Source organism: Armigeres subalbatus, chromosome 2 (genome assembly GCF_024139115.2).
Source record: "Armigeres subalbatus isolate Guangzhou_Male chromosome 2, GZ_Asu_2, whole genome shotgun sequence".
NCBI lineage: Eukaryota > Metazoa > Arthropoda > Insecta > Diptera > Culicidae > Armigeres > Armigeres subalbatus.
In genome coordinates this window covers 237,644,828-237,672,448 of record NC_085140.1, presented here as the reverse complement: position 1 = coordinate 237,672,448, position 27,621 = coordinate 237,644,828, and the positions used below count along the sequence as shown (strand labels likewise).

The window sequence follows — 27,621 nt, the reverse complement described above, 5'->3', positions numbered from 1 at the left end:
ACTGGTAGGAATCAAGTCAATTGCCGCTTGTGACGATATGCTTGGTTTGCGGGTTTCAAAGTGCTTGGTTATCATTTTTTTATCAGTGAAGATGTTATGTTTCAAATTTGTTCAAATCACCGGGATCTATACAAAGTCGAAACATTTACTCGGGGAAATACTGCTAAATCATCCAGCTAAAAATATTACTTGGAATAAAGGATGCGGACATGTTTCACACCTAAAAAAGTAGTGCAGTTATTCTAAAAATGTGAATGCGTTTACTCTTCTGTGATCACACCCTCTTGTGTCATTTATAAATAAATGTCAGAATTGATTAGTCACTCATCCCTCTGTTGGTGATAATTAAACTGGATGAATAGTCTCTATGGCTCATTATATCTGCCTTGCATATTAATTAGTCTTTACTAACCAGCCATGCTAATGTGAGCCGATATCTCATTTTCTCGGCGGAAAAGACAGTTAAATATAGACATCTGCTCAATTGTGGATAAGATACCAAATATGTGCTATTATCAAGTCAGCGGAAATCAAATTCATACACATTTGGTCGAGTTTGATAAAGTATTCTGTCCATCAAGTGTTTCCAACCCAATTTGATTCACTTCATCTTGTGCATTCATTTCTAACAATTATTCCATCACACTCATATGTACCTTCGCTCATCGGTCATATCCGTTCCATTTCGTATCGAACCGTTTTATGACATCCTCCGTGGTTAGAATTCATCCGATCAACTCTTTTGTTGTTGTGGTGTTTCCAGGTTTCGAGGAGTGCCAACCTTACTCCCACGCTGGGTGCGCTGGGCACTTTTCGGGGCGGTTCGCTGCCCAATGTCAACAACGATAACGACAATTTCATGGAAAAGGTTCGCCCTGAATGGCATTTGTTGTTTGATGTTTTATTTACTTTGTTTTCCTTAGGTATCACTGAATTTCAATAGGAAATCTCAAATTGATTAATATTGGTTGTTATTGTTGTTGTGTATTGTTAATTTAGTTAGTAGAGCCTGCAGAATTCCTTCATGAAAATGATGTTAGATTTTTGCTATGTATTTATGTTGTAGTATGAATGTGAAATGAAATGAATGCAAGATGCTAAAAATGGAAAGTTTTAATGCAAAATATGTATATAATATACACAATCATTTATCAGACATCGAGTTTCACTTTTGTATTTACGAGAAGTGTATTTATTCTAAGGTTTACAGGGCTGTTCTATACGACTTAGTATACATTTCACTATTCTTATAGATCTAGTTATAATTTCCCTGGGGCTAAGAAGAAAAGAGGTGTAAGTGATATGTCAACCATATTTGAAATGCAACAGCAAACATGTTTAAAAGCTTTCCATACATTTTTTTAGGGGCCCAAACAATTATATCTCGCTTAACTTTTCAAAAGGACCTAAGTAACAATTTCAGAAAAATCGAGTTCAATGTTGCAAATAATAGCGTTTATACCAATCTACATGCAACATAAACACATGCTCTAATATTATACATAAGGCCAGAAAAATTTAACAACAAAATGACCAATGTACCAAATCGATCAAACTAAATTTGATTGTTACATTGGACGTTTGATTCACAAGGCATGCAAAACGTCCAATGTAACAATAAAAATCCAAACAAAACAAAACTGTACATAGGTCATTCAAATAATGTTCAGAAATACGGTTCGTCGACTGTAATGAGTCACGAATTCGAAGCGGGTGTGCAAGGGGTTTCGATAAACTTGGCGATGAACCGAAAATCGAGTCTCAGAAAAAATGTTATGTTTGAAACTCTTTAGAAAAATGTTCCGCAAACCTTTAACTTCGTTTTTCTCGGAATGAGTAGTAGTAGTAAGGAAGTAACAAATCATACTTAGGTCCTTTTGAAAAGTTAAGCGAGATATATAATTCCTCGTTACTTGGTTATTGTTACTAACATCTCATACCTAGCCTTCTTAAACTTTTGTATATGCCAAGATTATATACCGATTTTGTAAGGTTCTCATGCAAAATTGTAAGGAAATTCGTTATATGCTGGTTGAGTGCTTTTTTGCCGGAAATTTACTAAAGATAATTACTAGAGACTATATTATATATAGTTGCGCAAAGAGAACACTGCAAACACTGATTCTGAATGATGCACATGTTATGATTTTGGCAACTTTCATTTTTGTCCAACCTTTCAAGTAGCTTCATGTGAGTGTTCGCTTCTAAAGCATTCAAATCGTATACCCAAGTTATTCCAATGCGGCAAACAATTGAGTTTCTTTATGTTACTTTATTGTGAGGTGCATTTAATTGTTTTTATTAACTGTTCCGTTATTGCGCTTTAACTACATACAATACTTCAGCACTTCCAACCAGTTGCGTTTCCCTAACCTCAATCTACCTGTGCATTGGATTAAAATTCAAGGAATATGTGTGCGGAAATTCGTAGAATAACTAGATTTTGCTTAGTTTAAACGACTCTGATAATTTTATTTTCCATTTGGGCACTCAAAATTTCAAAATTTCAATTTTTTGCCTCAGTGCACAGGTAAAAAGTGAGGTTATTCGACGCCTACTGCTTCCAATAAGCATTTGTTAACTTTGCTGGATAGGATTGGCGGTTTGACAGTTCAATATGTACATTTGGCTCCACTTTTTGCGCAACTTTACACGGAAAAAAAAGCACCAAGTGTTGAGTTCTTTCCTACTTACTTTTGAGTTATTTTTTCTATTCTATTTCATCCACACTGTCAAAAACAAAAGAACAAAACAATCCAACAGAAACAGTTCAATGCGGAATGCCAAATTCGAGTTCCCAGCCTAAACTCATAATTGAGTGAATTAAACCTTCTGTTGGGTAAATAGAACTTACGGTAGGTATTTTTTAACATGAAGGTAAACTACTTCGAACCTATTTACTCAAATTTGACTTATCGTACGGAAGGTCGAAGTTGGGTGGATTGATCTCACTTTTTGGTAGTTTGTTTCTTCCGTGTATATAATAGACTCTGTTAATTACATATTCATTATTAATAAGTTAAGTTATTGTTAACTTCATGAGAAATTAAATAGTTACTATGTACTATTATTATTACAATCAAAGCTTGGAAGGTCATGTTTTGAAGCAACTTTGAAGCCTTGACCACAATTGATATCTTACCTGATCAATCGATTATTTTGGAGAGAGTTATGAAGCCGAAATAATAATACTTTTGATGCTTATTATTCATTTATTTATTCAGGCTAAGGCCAGAGTAGCTTTTGAACCTCTTCATATAATGTACTTCGTCTTCTACGTGTTGATGATTGATTTGCAAGGTCGGTAAGCACGTAAAAACCACAAAAAATGATTTTTGACAAAGTACCCCATCTAAAGTGATATTGAATTGCAGATACGAAAGACCAAGACTGGGTGTTTCGAAGGGACTGAAATTCAAACTACGCAGATCAGCCGATCCATCGTCGCCTTTACATACTCTTCTTGTGTACCCCTGCGGCAGAACATCCTCCTTCATTTTTTTTGTAATAACTCAGTGCTGTGCTCTAGGCAGTGCGTTACCACCGTGTTTAAATAGCTCTCTTGTTAGTTGGTCAACCCAAGCAGGGGTATTGTTGTTTATCCGCTAGCCAAAATCTCCCTACAGTTGCTGGAGATCCGGAGTTGGATAAATTATGTCCAGGGTGCGTGCTCCCCTGCTCTTCACACCGCCATCGTTGTATACCACATCGCCGTTCAGGTGCTCTTCGTAATGCTGCCGCCACCTCTGGATTACCTCTCGCTCGTTCATAAGACGGTTGCCGTTTTTGTCCTGTCACATGTCAGGCTGTGGCACGTAGCCCTTACGTGAACGGTTTAAATTCTTATAGAACTTGCGTGCGTTATTAGGGCGATACAGTTGCTCTGTCTTTTCCCGGTTTCGATCTTCTTAGGGCAAAGGTAGCGGTGCTAACAATGGCGAATATCTCTGCAGCTATCTTTGAGGAAAGCTGAGCTTAGCAGCACTTCCGTTGGAAGTGGCATTTATAGCCGCTGCGCGTAGTATTGGGGGTGTCAGGCCATTTGGCCCAATGCCGTTTGGCCAAACGGGTCGTTTGGCCGAATAGTTAAAAAAATTACCTCAGTTTACGAGTAGTACTTTTTCCTACTTCCTTCTTTCTTCTTCTTTCTTTTTTCACCCTTTCTCCAAATTCCTTCTTCATTCCTTTTTCTCTCTTATTTTTCCATTCTCTAACTTCTTTCTTCCTTCTTCCTTCATCTTCCTTCATTCTTTCTTATTCCTTCTTCCTTCGTTTTTGTTCATTCTTCCTTATTCCATTTTCTTTCTTTCTTCTTCCTTCTACCTTCTTCTTTCTTCCTTCTTCCTCCTTTCTTTGTCCTTGTTCCTTATCCCTTCTTTCTTCTTTCGTAATCCTTCTTCCTTCTTTTTTCTTCCTTATGCCTTATTTCTTCTTCTTTTTTCCTTCTTACTTCTTCCTTCTCCCTTCTTGCTTCTTCCTTCTCCCTTCTAACTTATTCCTTCTTCCTGCTTAATTCTTCCTTCTTTCTTCTCACCCAAAGCCAGGATTTGGTCTAGTGCGCTTTGAGCGGTACACGACCGCTTTGGTGGAATCTGTTTGCGGGTTCATGCAGATTTTTATAGAAGTTTAACAAAGCCCGCTGTCAAACCCCACGATATCTTAGGCAAGTCCCACAATTCGCTTTGGCCTGGTCAAGCCCTTAGGCATAGCCCCTGCTGCTCCACCGTTCAACGATACGGAGCCGTAAACATAATACTTTTGATAATATTATATATTAATGTTAATTTTGAGACACCGAAAAACTGACGGAGCATAGCATAGCATTCTTGGACGATATAGGGGAAGTGCACCGGTTTTGGTCAACTTAGTGCCTAATTTGGCCAACCCTGGAAAATACATATTTTCCCTAAATAATCGATCAGTTGAAAACAGCGTTAAACCGTGAGGGATATATCTTTTGTTGGAACTAATAAAACCCTCGCGAATTGCGTTATTTTTGGAGTTATTCGCAAAATTGGCCAAATTAGGAACATGGCCAAAACCGGTACAGTTCCCCTATCATATATGTAACGGGACAAACAAATATTTTCTTGGAAGACGAGAGGAAGACATGTGAAAGGGATTAACTACAGACATTGAGAAATGGACAACAAGACACTTGTGGTGGGGTACGACAGACAATGGGATGGACAGACTATGATTTCAGTCCAACATAAGTAATTTTCACAAATTGATGGACAAAGCACATGTATTCGAGATCAAGACCCGTCAACACTTGCCTGATGGGTTTCAATTGTTTTCCTCGGATCCCGAAATGTTCGAATGGTGCAGATCTGGCACCACAATGCTATTCGCACGCCCACACGGCATGATTAATATCTTGATTTAAAAAGTATTCCTTGGACGACAGAAGTCTCGCCTCGCATTCATTTTTTTAAACCATGGACGCTTCGACACCTGTGGTACAGCCATTTTTCCATTTCGACCTCGACATTTGTCCATTTCTGTTTCCAGCAAGGTTTCTTGAGCTAAACTTGAGTTTGATAATTGTACATTTCGTAGTTGCCACTCCGCTACTTGACCAGAACAGAGATCCTAATTGCACAGGGAATCAGTCGATGGAACATGGGAGTTGTTCTCCAAGCCTAATGTACATATTCCGAGAGCTCTAGACTATTCAATGTCAATAACGGACTAGAACTGCTGATGTATTAACTGTGTAATGAATGTTCTATAACGAGGTATCATGTGATAGTTTTACAAAAATCTATAAAAAGAATGTGCATATATTGCACTTTTTTTCTTTTAAAAATACCCAGAAGAATAGTATTTGTAATAAAGAAATAAACAGGAAGCAACACTATTTAAATATTTTTTAATGAAGCCGAAATACTTTTGTTTCTAGTGAATTCATATTTGCTGATTTGTTACTCAGATCCCTCTAATTTATTTATCGGATTTTTTTTATTGTTGGATAGAAGAGTATTATTGTTATGCGTCAGCTTAGACTCCGAACAACGATTTATAGTTAGTAGATTGTTGTGTAGCATACATTTTCTAAACGATGTTCTATGTTCCCAAGTAGCGACATTTCAAACAATGCAAGAATTTCTGAACAGTATTTATCGGTTGGAATGTTAGTGGGTATTGAAATAACTCCAAATGATATTTTTCAATACAATTTATTTTATAGTTAAGTGTATGTATGCATGTATAGTGTGTAGAAACTGTAATCAAAATGTACATTAATGTATTATTTCTACCTGTCGTAATTTGAATGTGATGAATAAGGTTATACCAATTGCTAATGGGCATACTTTTCCTTCTTCTTCTTCAGGGTGACGAAACAACCACGCTTACAGAGCTCAAGTCGTATACACAGCTGGAGAGCGTGAAAATAAAAAAGGAAGCCCCCAAGTCCAGTACCCCAAACCACAGTAGGGAATCGAGAGGTAGGATAACTTGCACAAGGAAAAGTCTTTATAACCCAACCGTGAAACGTTTGTTTTCAGGTCGAACGCCCGGGGGTCCAATGCGAAATCGACAGTCCAGTCGGAACCATGACACATCGCCTTACGGTAACAACTCGGTGCACCTGATTCCTCCAATGGAAAGTAATTGGCATAGGTCTATTTCGGACTCGGCAATCCACCAGAGCCTATGCCAGCAGAATCAGGTAAAATGCCGCCTTATTGACAATACGCGACCATGCTTCCATGAGTAATATGTGTTTGATTTTAAAAATTGCAGCTAGAGTCTAATCACCTGAACACACACTCACCTTTAACGTTAAGTCCAACAGTTCAAAGAAAGATTTCAAATGCTCAAAGTATCAACAAAGTTCACCACCATATATCATCGAACCATCTCGACAACTCAATACATGATGTGCGATCTCGATCGTCTACCTGTGTGGCAAGGTTACCAGGAATTAAGTATGACATCAGAACTCGCATTCAAGCGTGCAAATTTTCACCTAGCACCACCTTGTTTTTCAGTATTTATCCCTCACAGAACCACACAGACGCCATTCAAATCCCCATACCGAGTAATACGGGTTCACTGCCGGATTTGACGTCAGTCGGATACCCCATGTATCCGTCGCCGTTGGACCAGGAGTACGACCATAATGTGCAAAGTAGTAGTTACTGTCCAGTGAGTATTCGCGAATCGGAAACACGCGCGGCGTTGCTTTCGAGCCAGCTAATTTTCAACACATTCTTTATGTGCAGAGTCCTCTCGGTACGTCTCCATCATCGTTATCACCTACGGCGGCCATCCCCAATCACCATCCCCATCCGCGGCCGAACAATTTCGGCGGTGGCAATGGTGGCGGCGGGGGCGGCGGAGGAGGTGGAAGCTATCCAATTCCTACCAGCAGCCATCCTAACAGCGGAAACGTCAGCCCCAGCAGCAACAACAACAATACCAGTACGACTAACCTTAATAACGCTACCAATAACAGCAGCAGTACTACTAACCATAACAGTGTTAAGAACAGCAGCAAGAAGCCGAAATCTAGTCAGGTAAGTGGTTGATGGTGCACTTCCGTTTTGAGTTTGATTTATTGCTGCAAGTGAGTAGCTATTGATGATTGCATATGGTTGGTTGACGAAGTGAGCTAAAGTTGCCGGGTGTAGCGATAATCGGCTGGTGCGTTCACATTATTAGCAGTTGACAGCATTGAAAAATTTGCATGAAGTTGTTTGTTGTACTGACAGTTTTGTATGATTCAAATATTTGTTGATAGTAAAATACTAAAGACTGCAGTTGTACTATTTTAACCGCATTCATGAACAATCTATAAACAAAGTTATAAATATGCTTCCTGTACTTACCTAAAATAATCTTCGCAGTATAAAAGCAAAACACTCTCATTAAGCCGGCTAAAAAAATCAAATTTTCTGATGTGTCGTCCTTTAATTGCGTTATATTTAACGCCCTGATGCTATGAACAAGATTTCAGCCACATCGGCCAACATTTGAGCAGTGCTAAACTCATTGGAAGTCTATATGGAAAAATGTATTGAGATACATTGAAAAACACTAATTTGGATCAGTTCCATCAAAGTTATAGCCTATATGTTCCAGGTATTAAACCACCCGACTTGGACATTCATTTACTCAAAAACTCAGATTTGAATATGTACATTATGTGGATGATTTTGTACTGAGGGTTCGAGTCCCATCGAAGGGAGAGTGGTTAAATACTTCCAATACATTTTTCAAATCAAAATCTTCCACATAATGAACATATTCACATCTTAGTTTTTCAGTAATTTGGAGCTAGATGGCACGCGAGAAGTTTGGAGTTTATCAGGCAAAGTTATTTGATTTTTACTGATTAAGTGTGCTTCAATCTCCAGCAGTGATGAGGCTGCAAAGTTGACACATGTAATGCATGGCGGCTCATGCCGAGATGTTGATTGTTGGGCGTCGAAACTTGAAGAAATAGTTCGAAGTGCTGTTGCGATTTTACAGGCATCCTCGAATTCATTTATCTCCACTAAACCAGTTGTTACTGTTGTTTTCTTTTCGTCGGCCAAAGAGTCTACCCCGCTCGCTTGACTCGTCTGCAGCAGCATTTGACTTGTTTCTCCAGGGATGCCAGGGGATATTTTCAAATGTCTTAACAGTCGAGTAAAAATGTCTTCAAATGTCTTCAATATCAAAATTATGATTAACAGTGAAAAAAAATTCAAAATCCAATAAGTTTATAATTTCAATCATCTCCTTGTTTTATGTATCGTTTATTTTTTAACACTCAAATTGTTAGAATTCAAATAAATATTCTTTACATCTTCATGAGTAAGGGCTATCACTTTCCCTTGGATTTTTAATCAGTCTTTAAATATAATTCCAACGGATTTTTCTAACTGAATTTCTTTGTGGAATTCTTCTGTATTTATTTTTAAAGAATTGCCTGTGAGGATTCGGAATATATATATATATATATATATATATATATATATATATATATATATATATATATATATATATATATATATATATATATATATATATATATATCTGAAGAAGCTTCCACAAGATTTTTTGAAGAATTTTCCGGAAAAATATCTGGAGAAACTTCAGGATAAATTCCTGATGAATTTTTCGGAGATTTCTTAATGGAACTCCTGAAGGAATTGCTGTTGGAACATCCAAAAGATTTTCTGAAGGAACTTCCAGATAAATTTCTGGAGGAGCTTCCGGGTGAAATGCTAATGGAACTTCCGGAGGAACTTCCGGAGGAATTACAGGAGGAATTCCTGAGGGATTTTCTGAAGGATTTTCAGGAAGAATTCCTGGAGGGTTTTCCTGAGCAAATACTGAAAGAGTTTGCAGTGTAGTTCCTGAAAAAAATTCTGAAGGAACTTCTGGATAACTTTTTGGAGGAACTTCCGGAGGTATTGCTGCAGGAATTTCCGAAAGAATTCCTGAAGGAAATAACAGAGAAATTTCAGAGTATAATTCCAGAGGTATTATTGGAGAATCTTTCGGCAACAATCTTGGAACATCATCAAGAGGAATTCCTGGAGAAACTTCCGAAGGGATTCTTGGAGATTCGAAAGGATTCTTGGGAAATTCCAAACGAATGCCTGAAGGAGCTTAGAGAGGAATTCCTGGAAGAACTACTGGAGAATGTCGGGAGAAGAAACGAACTAAGGAATTTCTGGAGGAACGACTGGAGGACGGAATTCTTGAAGGATCCTACGGAGAAAACTTATGGAAAGAAAAAGAGAAAAACTTAAGGAGGAGTTCCTAGATGTACTTCCAAAGGAAATTCTGGAGAAATTTTCTTAAAAATCTCTGAGGGAATTGCTGGACGAATTCCTGGAGGAACTTCAAGGGGAATTTCAAAAAGAATTCCAGAGATGGATTTACTGGATAAATTCATAGAGGGATATTCAGTTAAAATGCTTGAAGAGTGCTCAAAGATATTTTTTGAATAAATACCAAAGGAATTCAAGGAAGAATTCAACAAGAAAGTGTAACGAGTTTCTTTAAAAAAAACTCTGCCGGATTTGTTTATGAAAAAAGATTTTCCTGCACAAATTAAAAATAATTTACCGTGGCTATTCTGAGAAATATCCATTTAAAACCAGAACAATTTCAATTTCTTGTCGACATTCGTAAGAATTTTCTATGGAAACTAAAGAAAATTTTCTGAGACAATTAAAAATAATTTCCTGTGGAAATTTAGAACTTTCCGTAAAATGTGGTACATGGAAAATCCGAAGAGACATCCCAAAAATTTATAGAAATCCAGAGTACATCCCACGAAAATTCAAGATAAATTTCTTGTGGAAATGAAAATGAACTCTTTGTGGGAGTTCAGATGATTTTTCCGCAAGAACTTAGAAATTTGTTTGTGTAAATAGAGATGAATTTCCCGTTTCAATTTTGGGGGAATCCCTTTATTTGGCCATACTGAAATTGCTACAAATTTCTAAGATAATTTAAGAAGAATTTTCAATTTCAATTCTCTTGAATTTTCATGAAAAATTCCTCAAAATTTTCATGGTTAATTCTCTCTATTTTACACGAATTAATTTTTTAAATCGAATTTTCACTGAAAATTATCTCTAAAATCCACGGAAAATTCATCGAGTTCTTCAAAATTTATTCTCATTCTCGACGGGTATTCTGGAAAATTCCGAAAAGATCAGATGGATTATAAAGAAATTTTAAAAAATTGGTTTCAGCCAAAAAAGTCATAATAGAATTCTATTTTTTTTTGTTGTTTGAAATAAATTAGATCGGTCATTGCGTTCTGATCAGGCTACTGACATCCTATTTTTTAGGCCATTGCCAGATCATAGCCAGGATGCCCTGGGCTATAATTTTTTTTTCAGACTGCGTTTCAATGATGACAGCGGTCTATGTCTATGGATAATGATGACACCGCGCTTGTCACCGGGACGGTTCTGATACAATGATCGAAATACCTATTAACCAGACACTTTGAAAACGCCATGCTACCAAGGGAAATTTAAACGAATGCTGCCATCGGGATTTTTTTACTAGCACATAACTAAAAAATAGTGTAAATATGTTTTTACGTTTGAAATTTTAAGCCTGAAACATTATTCTATTATGTATAACTTTTGTAATATTTATATTATCTGCATTTAGAAGTCGCAAAATTTATAAGTTAGTAATCCAATTATATTTTATATTTGATGGCTTATTGATTGTCTTCAAGTATCTTTAAATAAGAAGGCAAGTCTTCAAATATTTTGAAAAGTCTTCAAAATGTCTTCATGAAATAAATGTCTTCACAGAGATTCAAATGTTTTCAAATTGAAGACATGTCTTCAAATCTGGCATCCCTGTGTTTCTCTTAAGCCGAACACCGTTGGTGGGACTCGTATTTGGCTGCTCATCACGCTCCTCAAGCTTCCCCCAGATTGCATCAGTCATCCATTATGTTCGCCAAGTGCGTATGTCACCCATGTTGTTCTTGCTGGTATGGACAAAGGCATTCTTGATGGCCGCTAACTTTCAACTTTCCATCACATTCCGGAACATTCACTGTCCGAGTTTCAAGTTTATTGACGAACAATATTGTTTTATTATGTCTTTATTATAAAGACTTGCAGCCCTTGGCTGCCTTATTTCAATATAAACAATATCTTCACGTAATTAACTTCCACTTGATGAGCGCCTTATGTTCCTGGGTGCTGAGTGAGAAGCCAACTTCTCGGTGCAAGGGAGTGTTGTCACCCCTAATTGCGGAATATAACAAAACAATATTTGTCCCGACGGTAGTTTGTGTTCTCTAAAGTTAAGCCAACGGGGTACACGTAGGGGAAGGGGGGGCAATATGCCCTAGCTAAGCAAACACTGCTCTATTGTCTTATTTGTATCGCTATTCATGGGTATTTTTACATTATTACATTAAACAAGTTAGCTAGTTGATGCCATTCAAAAATTGTCAAAAATCTCAATCATATTGATAATATTCACATTTCAAAAAAGTGGTGATATTTTGTTGCCGGAAAACTCATGAGGCAAAACGTCTTTTAGCTGGCAGCTCCTAGGGAACAAAGTACCACGCGTCGGCGAATCAGCATTCTAGTATGGATAGTCCGTGGAGACGCAAGTACTTTGTAGGTTATTGCCACTAGGGCGTTTTGCCTCGCCAAAATGTTAGATGTTTCTTCAAAATGTGGAAATTTTCGGTTTTTCCGACCTTCCCAGGCACTATTTTGAAACTTTCTTCGCCTATCCTACATAATTTTAGATCTAGTTTTGTTACGGACATATTAATGACGGTAAATATGAGGGAAGAAACCACAAAAGGCGTTTTGCATCGGGGGGGCGTTTTGGGGCCTCTTCCCCTAGTCCCAGCTGATGCTAAAATATGTCATGTTCCATCTTAGCTTTAGCTTCTCGGGTTGTGTATTTCATATACAACCGCTAGATGTCTACACACTTAACTCATTGCACCGTATTCGGTAAATTTTACCGAAATCTCAACAGCAGAACTGTTCGGTAATATATTTTACAGATTTTTTCTATTTTTTTCCATTGCTCAACTGTCAAAATCACGGAAAATCTGTTGAATTATTTACCGAACAGTTCTCCTGTTGAGATTTCGGTAAAATTTTACCGAATTCGGCGATTTATTTTAAGTGTGTAAATGGTGACCATAAGATCGATTGGTCCTGGGCTAGAGCGCTTTGAGCGACACACGGTCGCTTTGGTTGATCGTAGAAAGTCCTACTTGCAGCCGCAGCACGTCTTTTCACTTTGTGGCTAACATCATTTACACATGTACAACTCCGGGACCAATACCGTTTGGGCAGCCCCGTTCTCTGCCAGCCATCAGATACTCAGTTTTGAGAGAGTTTAATCATAAACTATTTTTTCAGTCTTCTTTACGAGGTGTAGATGTTCTGCGATCTTCGATATAAATGTCGATGTCGATGAAGATTTATTGATGATGGTTCCGTTTCTTCGCACATCAGATCTTCGACATGCACGTTTCGGGGCTATGAGGACGCATCGCCCTGCTTAATTTCATCTAATGTAACAAACGAATTGGATGTCTGACCAGATATTCTAACGCTCGATTTGCACTTATTCAGCGTCGCACGAATCAACCTAATAAGTTTTGCCAGAAAGCCATGTTCTAGCATTATATGCTGCATTAAAGTCCACAAACAGATGAGTCCGCAACTTGTATTCCAGGAATTCATCAAGGATGTATTGCAGAGTAAACACCTCCTCCGTTGTTGATTGGCCTTCTCGAAAACCACTTTGGTATTCACTGACAAATGTCTCCGTAAACGAGCGCAGCCAGCTAAACAGAAGTCGAGAGCACAATCGAGTTTGTGGCCTTTCTTGTAGATAGGACATATAAGGCCATCCGGCATTTTTCTCTCTCCCGAATCATTTCAATCGCTAGGTGGATTTTATCCTTCAGCCGGTCACTCACAACTTTTAGAAGCTTCCGTATTTCTCAGCGCGTTACAGCGGTCTTACCGTTTTTCTCAATTAGTCTAGCGTGAGTGGCTCCACTGCTTGTCCATCCTCCTCAATTCTAATTCTGCTTCGCCCACTTTACTCTCCTTTGGCCATGAACAGTGTTGTCCTACACTCAGTGCAAAAAATTCTGCTCTTTGATTTTACTACATTTAAACGATTTTATAATCTTAGCTAAGTAAGTGTAACTAATAGAGGGATATTTGAATTGTCTAATTGTCATGTCAAACTATTGAAAAAATGCACACCAGAGTCACAGGAGCGCGCGCACTGAAAATACACTGGAGTGTTTTCACTGGAGTGTATTTTCAGCTCCTGTTGCTCTGACGTGCATTTTTTTGACAGTTTGATATGACATTGAAAAAATTCAAATATCCTTCTATTAGTTGCCTTTACTTAGTTAAGACTATAAAATCGTTTAGATGGAGTAAAATCAAAGAGCAGATTTTTTCGCACTGAGTGTAGGACAACACTGGCCATGAAGAAATTTATTAGTCTCAGGCCGTTGTAATTGTTATCGATTATGAGTTTTACGTCGTGTTTTGGGCATTCTCCGTGGGTTTTGTCAGGATCAGCGGTTCTCAACATTTTTATTGTGCGGTACCCCTTTAGGAAATTCGGTCCCCCGCACTCTAGCTGAAATACCCTCCAATTAATCCCTTTAGATATGTGGAAATGCATTTAGAAGTTAATAGTTGTATTGTCATGTAACTGTTATCCATTAACATATCAGAACTGTTCGTAGTTTATAAAAGCTCAATTTTCAAGTTCGATTACGGATTTTCAACGAGACTAGTATTCCACATTGGTCTAATAACCAAGGTCCTGAGATCACCACCCTTGAGATAATTTTTGACGCTATGCCAAAAATTGCTCAATATGTTCTCTTTTAATTTCTCCAGACAAAAGAGGTTATAAACGACAGAAAAAATGTCGCTTAGGTTCCCTTCGTTGTTCTCTTTAAACATGTTGGTAGTATAATACAAAGCTATCGAAACGATATTTCGATTGTTTCATAGAAGCTGAAGGTCTTGAACGACTAAAACCAAACCGTGTAAAAAAACCTGGATGTATAAATTTCCAAAGAGTTTAGCACCACCCAAACGTTGATTACATTGGCTTACATTTTGTCCAGAGCATCACGGCATGAAATAGAACCAAATAAGAGAACTGCCTATCAAAAAAAATTGAAATAGGTTTTTTTCTATACTAATTTGAGCAACTCCAACACTGCCTCCACTCGCATAACAGTCCCATTTGACGTTTCGTCACTTTTGAGTTAACCCAAAGAGTAGTGTTCATTTCTAACGTACCTCCAAAAATCATAATAAAAATTGCGATTTTGTATGTCCATGAGTGATAAAAAATACCAAGTCATGTGTGTCCCATATTGAAAGTACCCGCATAACAGTTCCGTTAAGAATTTACATGACCTGATTGCACAAATCCAAAAAATGTTTGATCGATACTGAATCGTTTTAAGGTAATCTATCGAGTGATAAACAACTAAGCAAAATTGAAGTTTAATATGGAGGATGCGATTTGGAACTTCAATGGCTATTATCTCAGTATGTATACGAAAAAACGGTATGGGACTGTTGAGTGGGGGCAGTTGAAATCAGTTCCTTCATAGGTTCACCTGGTATTACAAATTGCTCAGGGAGATTTTATTTTGATTTGTCGAAAATATTTTAATTCATTAAAAATTTCTATCTAAAATATATATTGAAAGATATATTAAAGATATCTTTTGGAATGCTTAATAGTATAAAAGACCCCCCCCCCCCTACTTTGTTCTATAGATCCTCTGCGGATTCTTCAATCTTCTATCCACAAAATTTTCTAGTATTCTTCTAAATTTTCTCTTAAATGTAACAAAAAATGTCTAACAAGGTTTCAACAGAACTCTTGCGAACAAATATGCCCTAGTCAAGAAATTAGTGAGGAAGTGAAAACACTGAACAAGGTGCTGAGACTCGTTTAATAGTGCATACACCGGTTTTTCAGATTCCACTTAAAATATTATCCTGAACAGATTTCGAGAAATATTCAGCCAAAAACTCAAACATTTTAGGATTCAATAAATTCCGTCAGATGTTCCTCTTGAAGAAGACTTCAGTGTTTTTATCACCAAAGCTCATCCAAGAATTCCTGTCTTCTGCACCTTGCATAGTAAATTGCTTTAGATTTTGTTATAATTCATCTCTAAAGTTAATTTGGCAATAAGAAAGATCGAAATGTTTAATCGAGAAGTATCTGAAGAGTGAAAGAAAATTCTAACTAATATTCTATTCCATCCCGGAAGCTACGACGGATTTTTTACCTACTTACTTATGGGTCCTGCAAATGGGTCCCCGGTGGTGCAAACGGTTTAGCAAGACAATATATTATTTTTGATGGAACCACGAGCTTCATTTCTCATTAATAGCATACCAAAAATGGCCACCGATTTGTCAAAAGAATGCCCACCAATCGGGATTCTTTATCTGGAAACTCTATGGTTATAAGTTACGCTCTAGAATCAGTATTTCTCATAATGTGCACAATAAGAATACATAGTTGAAAATTTGTGGAAGTATTGGCTTGAGAAATGGATTGCGAGTGATTTGACTATGCGTCCAATTTGGGAATCTCGAGCTCGTTCAGTAGCCGCTAGGTTGCGAGAGCCGACGGAGGTCCTTCGTAGCTTAGTTGGTTAAAGCACCAGTCTAGCGTACTGTAGGGTCATGGGTTCGAGTCCCATCGAAGGGAAAGTTGTTACCTACAATACATTTTCCAAATCAATATCTTCCACATCACGTACATATTCACATATGAGTTTTCATAACATTGTAAATTAACGTCCAAGTCGGGTGGTTTAATCCCAGGAAATAGGCAATTACCTTCGATTGAACTACAGATTAGATGTTATAAAAATCTCAAATAAGGATGTAACACGAATACATTTTAAAATATTTCCATTTTTCTGATATTGTGTGGAAACGTGTGCCATTTAAGACATTGCTAGCAGGCATTTTTAGTCTAGGCTGAATGTGCATCGCCAACCCGCTTCAATACAAGAAAAATGTGGGCTATCCGATGCTTTTAGGCTATGAGGACGAATAAACGGTGCCATCGGAAGTACTATATGAATGTGTTTACTACAAAAAAAAATCTCCTAAAAAGAAGGAAAAAATATTAAGAAATGGTAAAAAATAAAACTATGCCAACAACTTGCAAACTTCATTATGCAAAAAATTATCAAATCAAAATTCATATAATATTTTAGATCATTTCGTTAACCACAATTATGTACATACTAAGGATGTTTAATGTTATTACTTACAACTACAGCTATATTATCACTATAGTTTGATATTACTTTCAGTTCTTTGCTTGCAGGCTTGTTTCATTTGATGTGCTAGATTATTTACATTTTTCATCATTAATTTTTTGCAGCCTTTTTTATCTGTACCAGATAGCAATAGATTTACGTTTATGTCAAAGGTATATAATTTTATTTTTATTTCTTTTATTTTATTATAAGCATCAAATCGATCTTCGGACTGATTTGATGTATCTTATTTCTCCTCTCCTCTGCTCTTATTATCCATTGCAACACGCGTCTGTTTTATTTGATTGATTCTATCATTATAATTGTTTGCTCGAGCAAATTTCATACTTTGTAAATAAAGCATCATGTATGCCGCTATTTCAGCAAAAGCACTTTCACTTTGATGTTTTCCGACTGTAACATTGAATCGATGTGTAGTATAAATAATGCAGCCGTGTGTTTTGTGCAGCTGATAATGGAATGTAACTCGTTCTAATATGTTGGCATTAATTAAACGTCTTTTGCAAAAGACTACTAAACACATCTTCCAGGAACGAATATATTCCACTCTCATTGCAAATGCCCCTCTCCAGGATATTCTCTGTTGTATAATTATGATAACAAACGGCTCTCGAATTCAGGGTAACAACAACACTTACGATGTGAGCCAGTCACCACAGCCACAACAGCAGCAGCCACCGCAGCAGCGAATACCAACCCTAGACCAGATTAGTTACGATAATTTTAGTCAATTAAATGACGGTCTGTCGTCGCCGAATCATCAGAATTCACCCGAAAATATTATTTATGGATCTCACGGGAACATTTCACCGGTAAGTGAATCGAAAGCTTGTAGTGCCAGTAGTAGTTTTTCGTACGACCGTATCGCCGAATAATATGCAATTAATGTGTTTTTTTGCTCATTTCAGCATATGATGCTAGACTACCGAAATCGGCCCAGTCCCGGTTCAAGTCCCGGATTGGTGCTCGCGAATAACCTCGACTCGAACTCTAGTGCACCTTGCAGTCCAGTGTCACATAGTATAGGCAGTAATAACGGGTGAGTACTGCTTATGATCCTTACATTTTTTGTATTTTGTTCTCGACGTTCTTATAACTAGTTTGACTACCTTAGCCTAGGTAATTGCTTAGTGCAGTGCTCTAGCCTGGCCACTGCATTCAAGTAGCTCTTCTCGGAGTTGATCATCTTCAGGGGTTATGTTGTTTTCCTGCAGGGCAATCTCTTCCTGGGTTTGCTGGAGATTTGGATCTGGAAATTTTTTTGTCCTACCGGGCTTGTCACCATACAGAACTCCCAGTTGAAGTGGAATTTCACAAAAATAATATTTTATATTTTCAGGCAATCTTATGAGAAATATCCCTCGAACGATGGATATGTTCAAAACACCCTGCCACAGCATCTGGAACATATAACCTTGGTAAGTGATTCTAACTTGAGAAGAAAACCTCAATATACATACAATTTTTCGTTTCGCTTCCCTTTAAACACCCAATTAGAAAACAAATCCACACTGATATTAACCAGACATTGTCCCTGTATTCACGGCTATGTTCTTTAGTTTGAAATTCTGTATATAAACTATACCATTTCCCTCATCAAAATCAAAACTTCTACTCTATTAGGAACTATCGTCTGTTATGTTTTGTCTTTCGGAATTGTTTAAATCTTTCACGTCATTTTGAGTAAATCATAATTTATCTGAGCTGCTATTATTTTTTTCTTTTCCAACTTAATAATAATTAATGAAATAACATTCCCAGCAATAACGCAATTTTCATTATACTAATGATGATTCAATTCACCTTCCAACCGACCACCCACTAATACTATTACCATCACCAACCAAAAAACCATCACCGTCTTGGTTCGTTCGTTCATCACTATCATCCGTCGTGTCGTGCCGTGAATTGAATTGCCCAAAAAAAAACAATCTATACTCACAAACAAACACACATTTGCCCATCTGTAAAACTAACCGCAAAATGTGCGCACTTCCGGCCTAATACGATTCGTGTGTTTCAAAGGACTGGACTACTTTGGTTCAAAGTCTTGTCGAGTCGGGATGTACATTAACCGCCCAAGTTCAGGTTGATACCAATATCTTTCTAAAAGTAATATTTCTCATTTTTAAGATCTATTTCTCTCTATTTTTTCTTATACTAATGCCCATGCTGTTTCCGTTTTCGTTTCCCATCGTTTCTGTTGTCGAAAGCGTAATGATCGATTTCTTTTCATATTTGAATTAGTTGTGTTCTCTAATCTAAGTCGATTCAATTGTCAGTGCAAACTGAAGAAACCATCCTGTGCATTCGCTTACTTTCCTTTTTAATATCATTGCATCTCTTGTGAGCTATTGATTCTGTTTTAAGTAAACTCAACGCCGCATGTGTTATGTTTTCTGCAGTTGTAGTTTTCGTAATACAGTTGTCATAAATCCAATATTTTCAATTCCGAATAAATCTCTCAATATTAATATTAATTGTTTCACTGTCGGTATATATTATAGCCCATATCTGCTTCATCGGTATTTTAAAAAGTGCTCTGACCCTCTAAAAAGGGCATTTATGGCTCGATGCCCACGTAGCGTACGATGCGTGCATGATGCGTGGACACGGCGTTCAAAAGACGCATGTGTGTGCCGGAACGGCGACGTTGCGTTACCACTTTTCCCGATGCGCACCTGTGACCTGTGTAGTTTTAAACGCCGTGTGCACGAAACTTTGAAAAGACTCTACGTGGGCATCGATCCTATAACTTCCTCTTCAAGGCAGGTGGTGATGGTACAATGATTCGTTTTTTAAATGATAAGAAATTCTCGCTTAACTTTTCAAAAGGACCTAAGTAACATTTTATTCATGAATTAATTTGAATAGCGCAATCAGCAGAACAACATGAAAGCTTTTGATTGCAGTACTCAAATTAATTCATGATAAAAATGTTACTTAGGTCCTTTTGAAAAAATAAGCGAGAATTATTCTTGCTTCCCTACCAGTTAATTGAGTTACACCATAGTTCCAATTAATATGCTTGTTTCTTAAGTATGTTCTTTCTATAAAAAAAGTAATGGCTATCAAAGCCATTAATTACTTCACATGTTCAACCTCCATCACTCGTCATCATGCCTTATGCTCCTTGAAATGTTGTGTAAGGGTCGCCGTTCTTCTTCGACCTATTTTTTAAAGACTGACGTAATTTACGAATGTTCTTCTTGGATCTGTTGTATCTTCTTTATACAGAGACTGATAATGGACACGATTGTAACACCAACCACAGAAATACAAATAAAAAAATCTGAAAAAGAAATCAATTCTGATTTTTCCTTTTACCGTTATTGAAGGTGAGAGTAATGTGTCAATGTTTCAACAGTTTAGAACTACTGAAAAGTATGTTAAGCTTAGAAAAGAAAACTGAATTCCCGCGTTAACGGCCTATAATCCAAAGGTAAACAAAGCCTTCTCGCTGATTCTGCGTTTAGGAAAACTGCCCAGGCGATCATGTAGTCTAGGAAACAATTTCCTAGGTTTAAAAAAATATCTTCCTTTTACTTCCACTAGTTTGTTTCGTGTATACACAAATACGTATTTCGTCCACTACTTGTGGACATCTTCAGTGTGTTGTTTATCGACTTTTTTTTTAAACTGTGTAACATTTTCCCCTAAGACGCTCGAAAATAATTAATAATTTCCTAGGCCTCTAAGAAGCAAGAAAGTATTTTTAAAGAAGTTGCCCAAAAATATTGAATCGTTTGTCGATTTTTCCCAGAAAAACCCGAAGAGTTTGCGAAGAGAAGAGAAAAATTGTGTTAGCCTCGTGATATCCGAATGCTAAAATGGTCTTTTGGCTTCTGAAGCTGAAGCACGATTGGGCACGTGACCCACCACATATTGAACATTTCCTTCACTCTTCCTTGTAAATGTTAGAATTGTTCTGAAAAACAATTATTTAAGAAATTTCTTGGTTTTCTTGAAATAATTTCCAGGAAGTTCTTAAGGAATACCAGGAGAAAAACCTTAGAGTTTTGAGGAGTTTCTGGATTATTCTTTGTTGTAATTTCTGGAGGATTTTCCGAAGGAATCTCTGGAAAAAATTCCGAAGGAATTCTTGGAGGAATGTCTAAAGCAATTCTTTAAGAAATTTAAGAATGTCGGTAATTCCTTTAGGAGGTCCTTCGGAAATTGCTCTAGGAATTCGTACGGAGATATCTGAAAATCCGTCCTAGAGTTTTGGAAGGAAATAGCGGAGAAAATCCGAAGGAATTACTAGATTAACTTCCGAGGGAATGGAATGTCTTATGGAATACTTGGAAAAGTTCCAGTGGAATTGTTAAAATGATTTCCGAAGGAATTTTGTTGAAATTTTTAAAAGTATGTATGTATGTATGTAGTTATCCATCATCCTGGCGTGAGTCTGCTCTGCATGCGGCTCCACCCAATAATACAATCGAATTAAATTACTATTCTGCTCTAAATGCACTGCTGAATGAAGGGCAAAAACCAGATCCGTAACAGATCCGTAAGCAGAGACACTCACGCGAAGCCCGCGGGATAGAGAAAATCTCCTTTCAACAATGTAATCCAACAGACTAATAAATATATTCGTAATCCTTTACGAGCTTTCTGAGAGATGACTTCTTTGAGGTGCGTCGAAACCATTACAACTGTGGGGAAGTGTACCCATCTACATGAGTAGAAATTTTCAAAAGTATTCCAGAGAAGAATTTCTTCGTGTATTCCTTTCAGAATTCTTTCGGATATTACATCAAAAAATCTTTTTTTATTCTTTTTTATAGAGTTGATGTGATGCTTTCGACTGTTGTGCTTAATTTTGTTTGGCTATTATCGGATATTTCAGTCTTATATAGCAGCTAAAACGTTGTTGCGTCTGTTTTCCGACGTTTCGGTGTATATTTCACCTTCTTCAGGGATTTAGGGGCTACGTTTTGTTGTGTATGTGTGTGTCCTGTATGACATAACGTTGTCAATTAAACAGATAGATACGCCATCACTAGTGCGCGATAAAATCAGAGAAGCCGTTATCGAAAGTGAAGGTGAAATAAAGCTTGAACAACACCAAGAAACATTTACAACAAGTACAAAAATATTGAGACGTATGAACCGTAGTGAGCCGCCAATGTTAATTGACAACGTTATGTCATACAGGACACACACAACAAAACGTAGCCTCCGTCGGAAAATAAACGCAACAACATTTTAGCTGCTTTATACGACTGAAAGAGACGATAATGGTCAAACAAAGTTTATTATAGAGGTATTCAACCATTGACTGATGACTGGTTCACCTCTTTGAAATTCATTTTAAAAATCTGTTCAGGTTCTCTTTCGGTTATTTTTCGAAGAATTGAGTCGAAAATTTCTCCAGAAATGTCTTCGAAAATCTCTTTAGAAAAGCCATCAGGAATTAATTTGGACATTCATCCAGGGATTCCTTTAGAAAACCTTTCGGAAAGGTCTTTAATTTTTTTTCAGAAATTCCTCCAGGAGGTCCTTAGGAAATTCCTTCAATAAACCATACAAAATTCACGCAGGAATAATTTCGAAACGAATTCTAATTTGGAGGAATTTATAAAGGAATTTTCGAAGAAATTTCCAAAGGTATTTGAGTGTTAAACTTATTTTCAATTAAAAAAAACACTTGAACAACGGTTTAAACAAATTAAAGTAATTATTAAAGTAAAGAATATCAGTGTGGAAGCTGATATATCTTCACTGGCAAAAGAAAGGTGGTTTGATTTGCTCATATACCATCGCGTGCGGAAGGATCTTCTATCGACGAATGAATAATAATGACATCAGGACATGACATCTAATATGACATCAGGATCTAGTTGGATTGGGCTTTTTTACGCAGGCTTTGCAAAAAATGTTGTTGCGGATCAAGAGCAGGATGTCGTGAAGGAAGAAAAATGCTTAATTATTGGCTATTCACTTGGATCGAAGTGCAATTCGCACCAGCTCTGATCAATCACGGAGTAGCAACCATTGATATGTACAGTCAGTCTAAGCTAAGCTAAGCTAAGCTAAAAAAAAATAAGAAATTGACACGACGCTGCTCATTTTTGCTTATGAGGGTGGTCATTTTTACTGTACTAAAGGCCAATTTCTTCACCTCCGCTTAACTCCTAGGTTAACGCTTACAATGCTTAAAAAAATCGTCATGGCTTCACCATGCTCATTCGATTTTTTTTCTTGCTCTGAGTGTCCTCCAAAATTTGGATAATGACTTATTTGGATCAGAAATGTCTTGCGACTTTGTGAACTAACTGAAAAGAAGGACTCTGATAAGGTTTGAAAAAAATTCTACATTATTTCAAATACTTTATATTTTTCAAACAAATAGTCTTACTAAAGACTTCAAAGCTTTGGGAGTCCAAACATATTTCTGTCCAGGAATAATTTTATCATTCTTTTGCTGTTTTACAGAAAACTTTGAGCTCGTATTAAACAACAACAATTAGTTGTTGTAATTATAAACTTAATTTTGTGTAACAACTTGTAACTTACTACCCGTTCCCATGACGCCGGGTAGATACCTTCTCGTGGTGTGTTACTTATAAGTGGTACTTATGAGGGTGTCACAAAGTCACTTGCATCTTGCTTCCATGCTCTCCCTACTTACGGTAAAAATGGGCATGACCAGTAGCAGTAATCCTCATGGTTTTGTTTTTTTTGCCTTGTCTTGATTCCTGATAGCATTCTAGAAAAGGTTTAAAAAAAACACGAGTTTCCAATCTATGAATTACACCATAACAATGCTAATGCTACTTGTAGCTCGATACCAGATTGAAAACTTCATACAAAAGTCACAATTTGGTCACTTTTTGCAACTGCAACTGCAACTGAAAATTACTATTTATTCACTTTTTTTCATCGTTGGTAACTAAAGTCATTATTTTGAACGACATCCATCGCTACCAGCCTTGTAAACATTTTCCTAAAAATTCCCCGAGAAAATATCAAAGCATTTACCTAGAAAATTTCAATGAATTTCTCGAGGAAATTCTGAAAGCAATCCTGAAAAAAATCCGAAGAATTTCAAGAGTAAATCCCAACAGTTTTCTTAAAGGAACGCTTGAGAATTGTTCGTGTAAATTCTGAAGAATTTTCCAAAGAAATTCCAAACTATTTTCCGTAGAAAAGAAATGATGAGTTTTTTTGAGGAAATTCCGAAGATAAAATTACATCGAAAGAATTTCGAAGATATTTCGGAACTCGCTTTCTTGGGGAAATTGAGAAAAAACATGAGGAAATCTTCGGTCTTCTGAGAAAATTCCGAAGAATTTTCCGAGAAAATGTCGAAGGGAACATGGAAGAATTTCCTGAAGAAAATAAAGGGGAAATCAATGGAAAAAATCTCTGAAAGTTTTGTGTAGGCTTAGACTTTAAGAAGAATTTTTGGAGACAATTCAAAGAAACCGCTGGCGGAAGATAAAATGGAATTCGAAAATTACGTGGGCATTCAATGGAAATATAAAAAAAGTTTCCCGGTAATCAAATACAATATAAAATTACCTCGCCGATTCACACTTCCGAGCCTCTTGAAAGGAGGCTTCCGAGCCTATTTGAAGGATGCTTTCGAGCCTTTTGAAAGAAGGCTTCCTTGCTTTTCGAGACCAAGTTTTTGAACATCTTGAAAGGAGGCCCCCGAGTCTCTTGAAAGGAGGGATCCGCCTCTTAAAAAAAAGGCTTTCGAACGTCTTGAAAGGAAGCTTCCGAGCATTTCGAGAAGAATTCTTCGAGCCTCTTGAATGGAGGCTTATGAGCCTTTCGAGAAGAAGTTTTCAAGCCTCTTGAAAGGAGGCTTCCGTTCCTATTGAAAAAGGCTTCTGAGCCCCTTGAAAAGGTACCTTACAGTCTCTTGAAAGGAGGCTTCCGAACCTCTCAAAAGGAGGGATCCGCCTTTTGAAAAAGGCTTTCGAACTTCTTGAAAAGAGGCTTCCGAGCCTTTTGAAAGGAGCCTTCCGAGTATTTTGAGAAGAAGTTTTCGAGCCTCTTAAAAGGTGGCTTCCGAGCCTAATGGAAGAAGGCTTCCGAGCCTCTTGAAAGGATGTTTTCGAGCCTTTTGAAAGGAGGCTTCCGAACCTCTTGAAAGTATGCTTTCGAGTTTCTTGGAAGAAGGCTTCTGAGCCTTTTGAAAGGAGGCTTCCGAGCCTCTTAAAAGGATGCCTCCAAGCTTATTGAAAGAAGGCCGCCGAGTCTCTTGAAAGGAGGCTTCCGAGCCTTTCGAGAAGAGGTTTTTGAGCCTCGTGAAATTAGGGTGCCTCCCAGTCTCTTGAAAGAAGGCCTCCGAGTTTCTTGAAAGGAGGGATCCGCCTATTGAAAAAGGCTGCCGAACCACTTGAAAGGAAGCTTCCGAGCATTTCGAGAAGAAGTTTTCGAGCCTCTTGAAAGAAGGCTTCTGATCTTTTCGAGAAGAGGTTTTCGAGGTTCTTGAAAAGAGGCTTCCGAGCCTATTGGAAGAAGGCTTCCGAGCCTCTTGAAAGGGTGCCTTCCAGCCTCTTGAAAGGAGGCTTTCAAGCCTCTCAAAGGAGGGATCCGCCTCTTGAAAAAAGGCTTCCGAACCTCTTGAAAAGAGGCTTTCAAGCCTCTTGAAATGAGGCTCCAGAGTATTTCGAGAAGAAGTTTTTGAGTTTCTTGAAAGGAGGCTTCTGAGCCTTTCGAGAAGAGGTTTTCGAGCCTCTTAAAAGCAGGCTTTTGAGCCTTTCGAGAGGAGGTTTTCGATCCTCTTGAAAGGTAGCTTCCGAGCCTATTGAAAGAAGGCCTCCGAGTCTCTTGAAAGAAGGCTTCCGAGCCTTTCGAGAAGAGGGTTTTGAGCCTCTTGAAAGGAGGCTTTCGACCCTTCGATAGGAGGTCTTCGATCCTCTTAAAAGGAGGCCTTCGAACCTATTGAAAGAAGGCTTCCAAGCCTTTTGAAAGAAGCCTCCAAGCCTCTCAAAAGGAGGTTTTCGAGCCTCTTGAAAGGAGGCTTCCGAGCTCCTTGAAAGGAGGCCGCCGAAACTCTTGAAAGGAGACCTCCGTGTCTCTTGAAAGGAGGCTGCCGAGTTTTTTGAAGGTTTCGAAGCCTCTCAAAATGAAGATTACTAATTTCTTGGAAGGAGGTTTTTCATGACTTTTTAACGTAGCTACTAAGTTTTTCAGAAAAAGCCTTCATGCCTCTCAACTGGAGGCTTCCAAACCTTTAGATTCTAGATTTTAGTCACTCAACTTTTTGATCTTTTGTTCCACATTCCTTCATACACTATACTGGTTGTAGTGGGCAGGATTTAATAGATTTTGATTTACTAATTGGCATGCATTATGTACCATACAAAGTTTTTAATCTAAAATTACACAATTATCAAAAATGTATCTATAAGTTTTCATTGGAATTCTAATATATCCGTCATTATGCATTTTGGCCCGAGGTACCCCCTGAGGCCGGCAAAGGTATCCCCAGGGGTACATGTAGCCCAGGTTAAAAACTGCTGTTTTAAGTGATAGCTGGTTGCATAGAGCCGCAAACCAGTAGGTACAATTTATTTTAGGAAGCAAGAATACTGAACACATGCCGGAGATTTGGCCCAGTGATCACCTTATTATGCATAATAAAAGTGTAAACAAAATTGAGAAGCTTATAATCAGTTCTAGGGGAACCTGAGTTTTTATACAGATATAGCGGCACCCATTTGAATAATAAAGAATAAACCTTAAAAGTTAGTCAATCCGTTCGCGATTATAATCACGATAAACAAACACTCTATTTTTTTTATCAATATAGATCTTAATGAATCTGTTTATATCGGTTTGGATTTTACTAATGTTCTTCAAATATTTCCTAATTCTTTTTTTTTCATAATATCTTTTTGGTACTAGTTTTTTTGTGCATTCTAACGTACGCTTCTAGCATTCGTTCAGTAGAAACATTTCAATATTTTCTTTTTCTGTTACAGTAGCTTCATGTTCTATAGCTTAGCAAAAGTAGCTTCGTGGCCTTTTAAAAATTCTAAAAATGCATATTTCCTAAGTTTGGTTTAAACTAATATTTTTCCACTACTATCTTCCATCAAACAGGGAGACAATTCGTTACCACCGGACTTTGCGACAAGTCAGCTCGTATTCACAACGGTAAATGAACTACGCTTGTTCCATCGGACAGTATTTATGATTGTTTATCTCTTATATATTTTTTTCTTGACTAACAGTTTGATGAATCCTATCTGACGCTCAATAACGATCTCAACCTACGACCGGATCCAACGCATCAGCAACAATCACACCAGCAGCAGCAGCAGCAGCAAACGCAGCCACACCCGCAGCAACAGCAGTCGCCGCAACAACAACAACAGCAGCAGCATTCACAGCAACAGCAGCAGCAACAGCATACTCACGTGCCGCCCCCGCAGCAGTCGCCACATCTCAACTCTGGTAGCTGTGGTCCCATGCAGAATAGTGTCAACGTCAACCATCAAAGCCCGATGGGCAACCACACGTACAACAGTCACAACCACAACGGGAGTAACGAACCACTACTTAGTTTGCAGACCGCTCCCCAGATTCAGTCCACCCCCACCACGATACCAGAAATTGTATTTACAGGTGAGTGATTTGCGACAATATTAATTTTGTATGCATATTCGTTTGAATCGAATTACTTGTCTAATACTTCATGAACTACTCGTTATGTGATTAACATTTTCTCCACTCTATTGCAGATTTCTCAACCCGAGGTAAGTTATCATTTAAGGCACTAGATTGTAGAAAATGTTTGCCTCAATTTTGCATTTAAATTATTTAAAATA

General features: G+C 37.6%; 1 protein-coding gene across 4 annotated transcripts in view; it reads left to right on the top strand.

The window, feature by feature from the left end:
* LOC134211965 (myb-like protein AA) overlaps positions 1–27,621 on the top strand; it is a 106,957-nt gene that overhangs the window by 61,249 nt on the left and 18,087 nt on the right. For all 4 annotated transcript variants that reach the window (XR_009979171.1, XM_062689390.1, XM_062689387.1 and 1 more), the window contains 12 exons: positions 6,338–6,452; positions 6,513–6,676; positions 6,751–6,935; positions 6,999–7,155; positions 7,233–7,526; positions 16,930–16,977; positions 17,446–17,637; positions 17,734–17,864; positions 18,165–18,243; positions 26,894–26,947; positions 27,025–27,418; positions 27,535–27,549. Coding sequence is in view for 3 of the 4 variants with exons in the window: in XM_062689390.1 (XP_062545374.1) it covers positions 6,338–6,452; positions 6,513–6,676; positions 6,751–6,935; positions 6,999–7,155; positions 7,233–7,526; positions 16,930–16,977; positions 17,446–17,637; positions 17,734–17,864; positions 18,165–18,243; positions 26,894–26,947; positions 27,025–27,418; positions 27,535–27,549 (1,828 nt within the window). In the remaining variant the exon portion in view is untranslated. The remainder of the gene's footprint in view (positions 1–6,337; positions 6,453–6,512; positions 6,677–6,750; positions 6,936–6,998; positions 7,156–7,232; positions 7,527–16,929; positions 16,978–17,445; positions 17,638–17,733; positions 17,865–18,164; positions 18,244–26,893; positions 26,948–27,024; positions 27,419–27,534; positions 27,550–27,621) is intronic.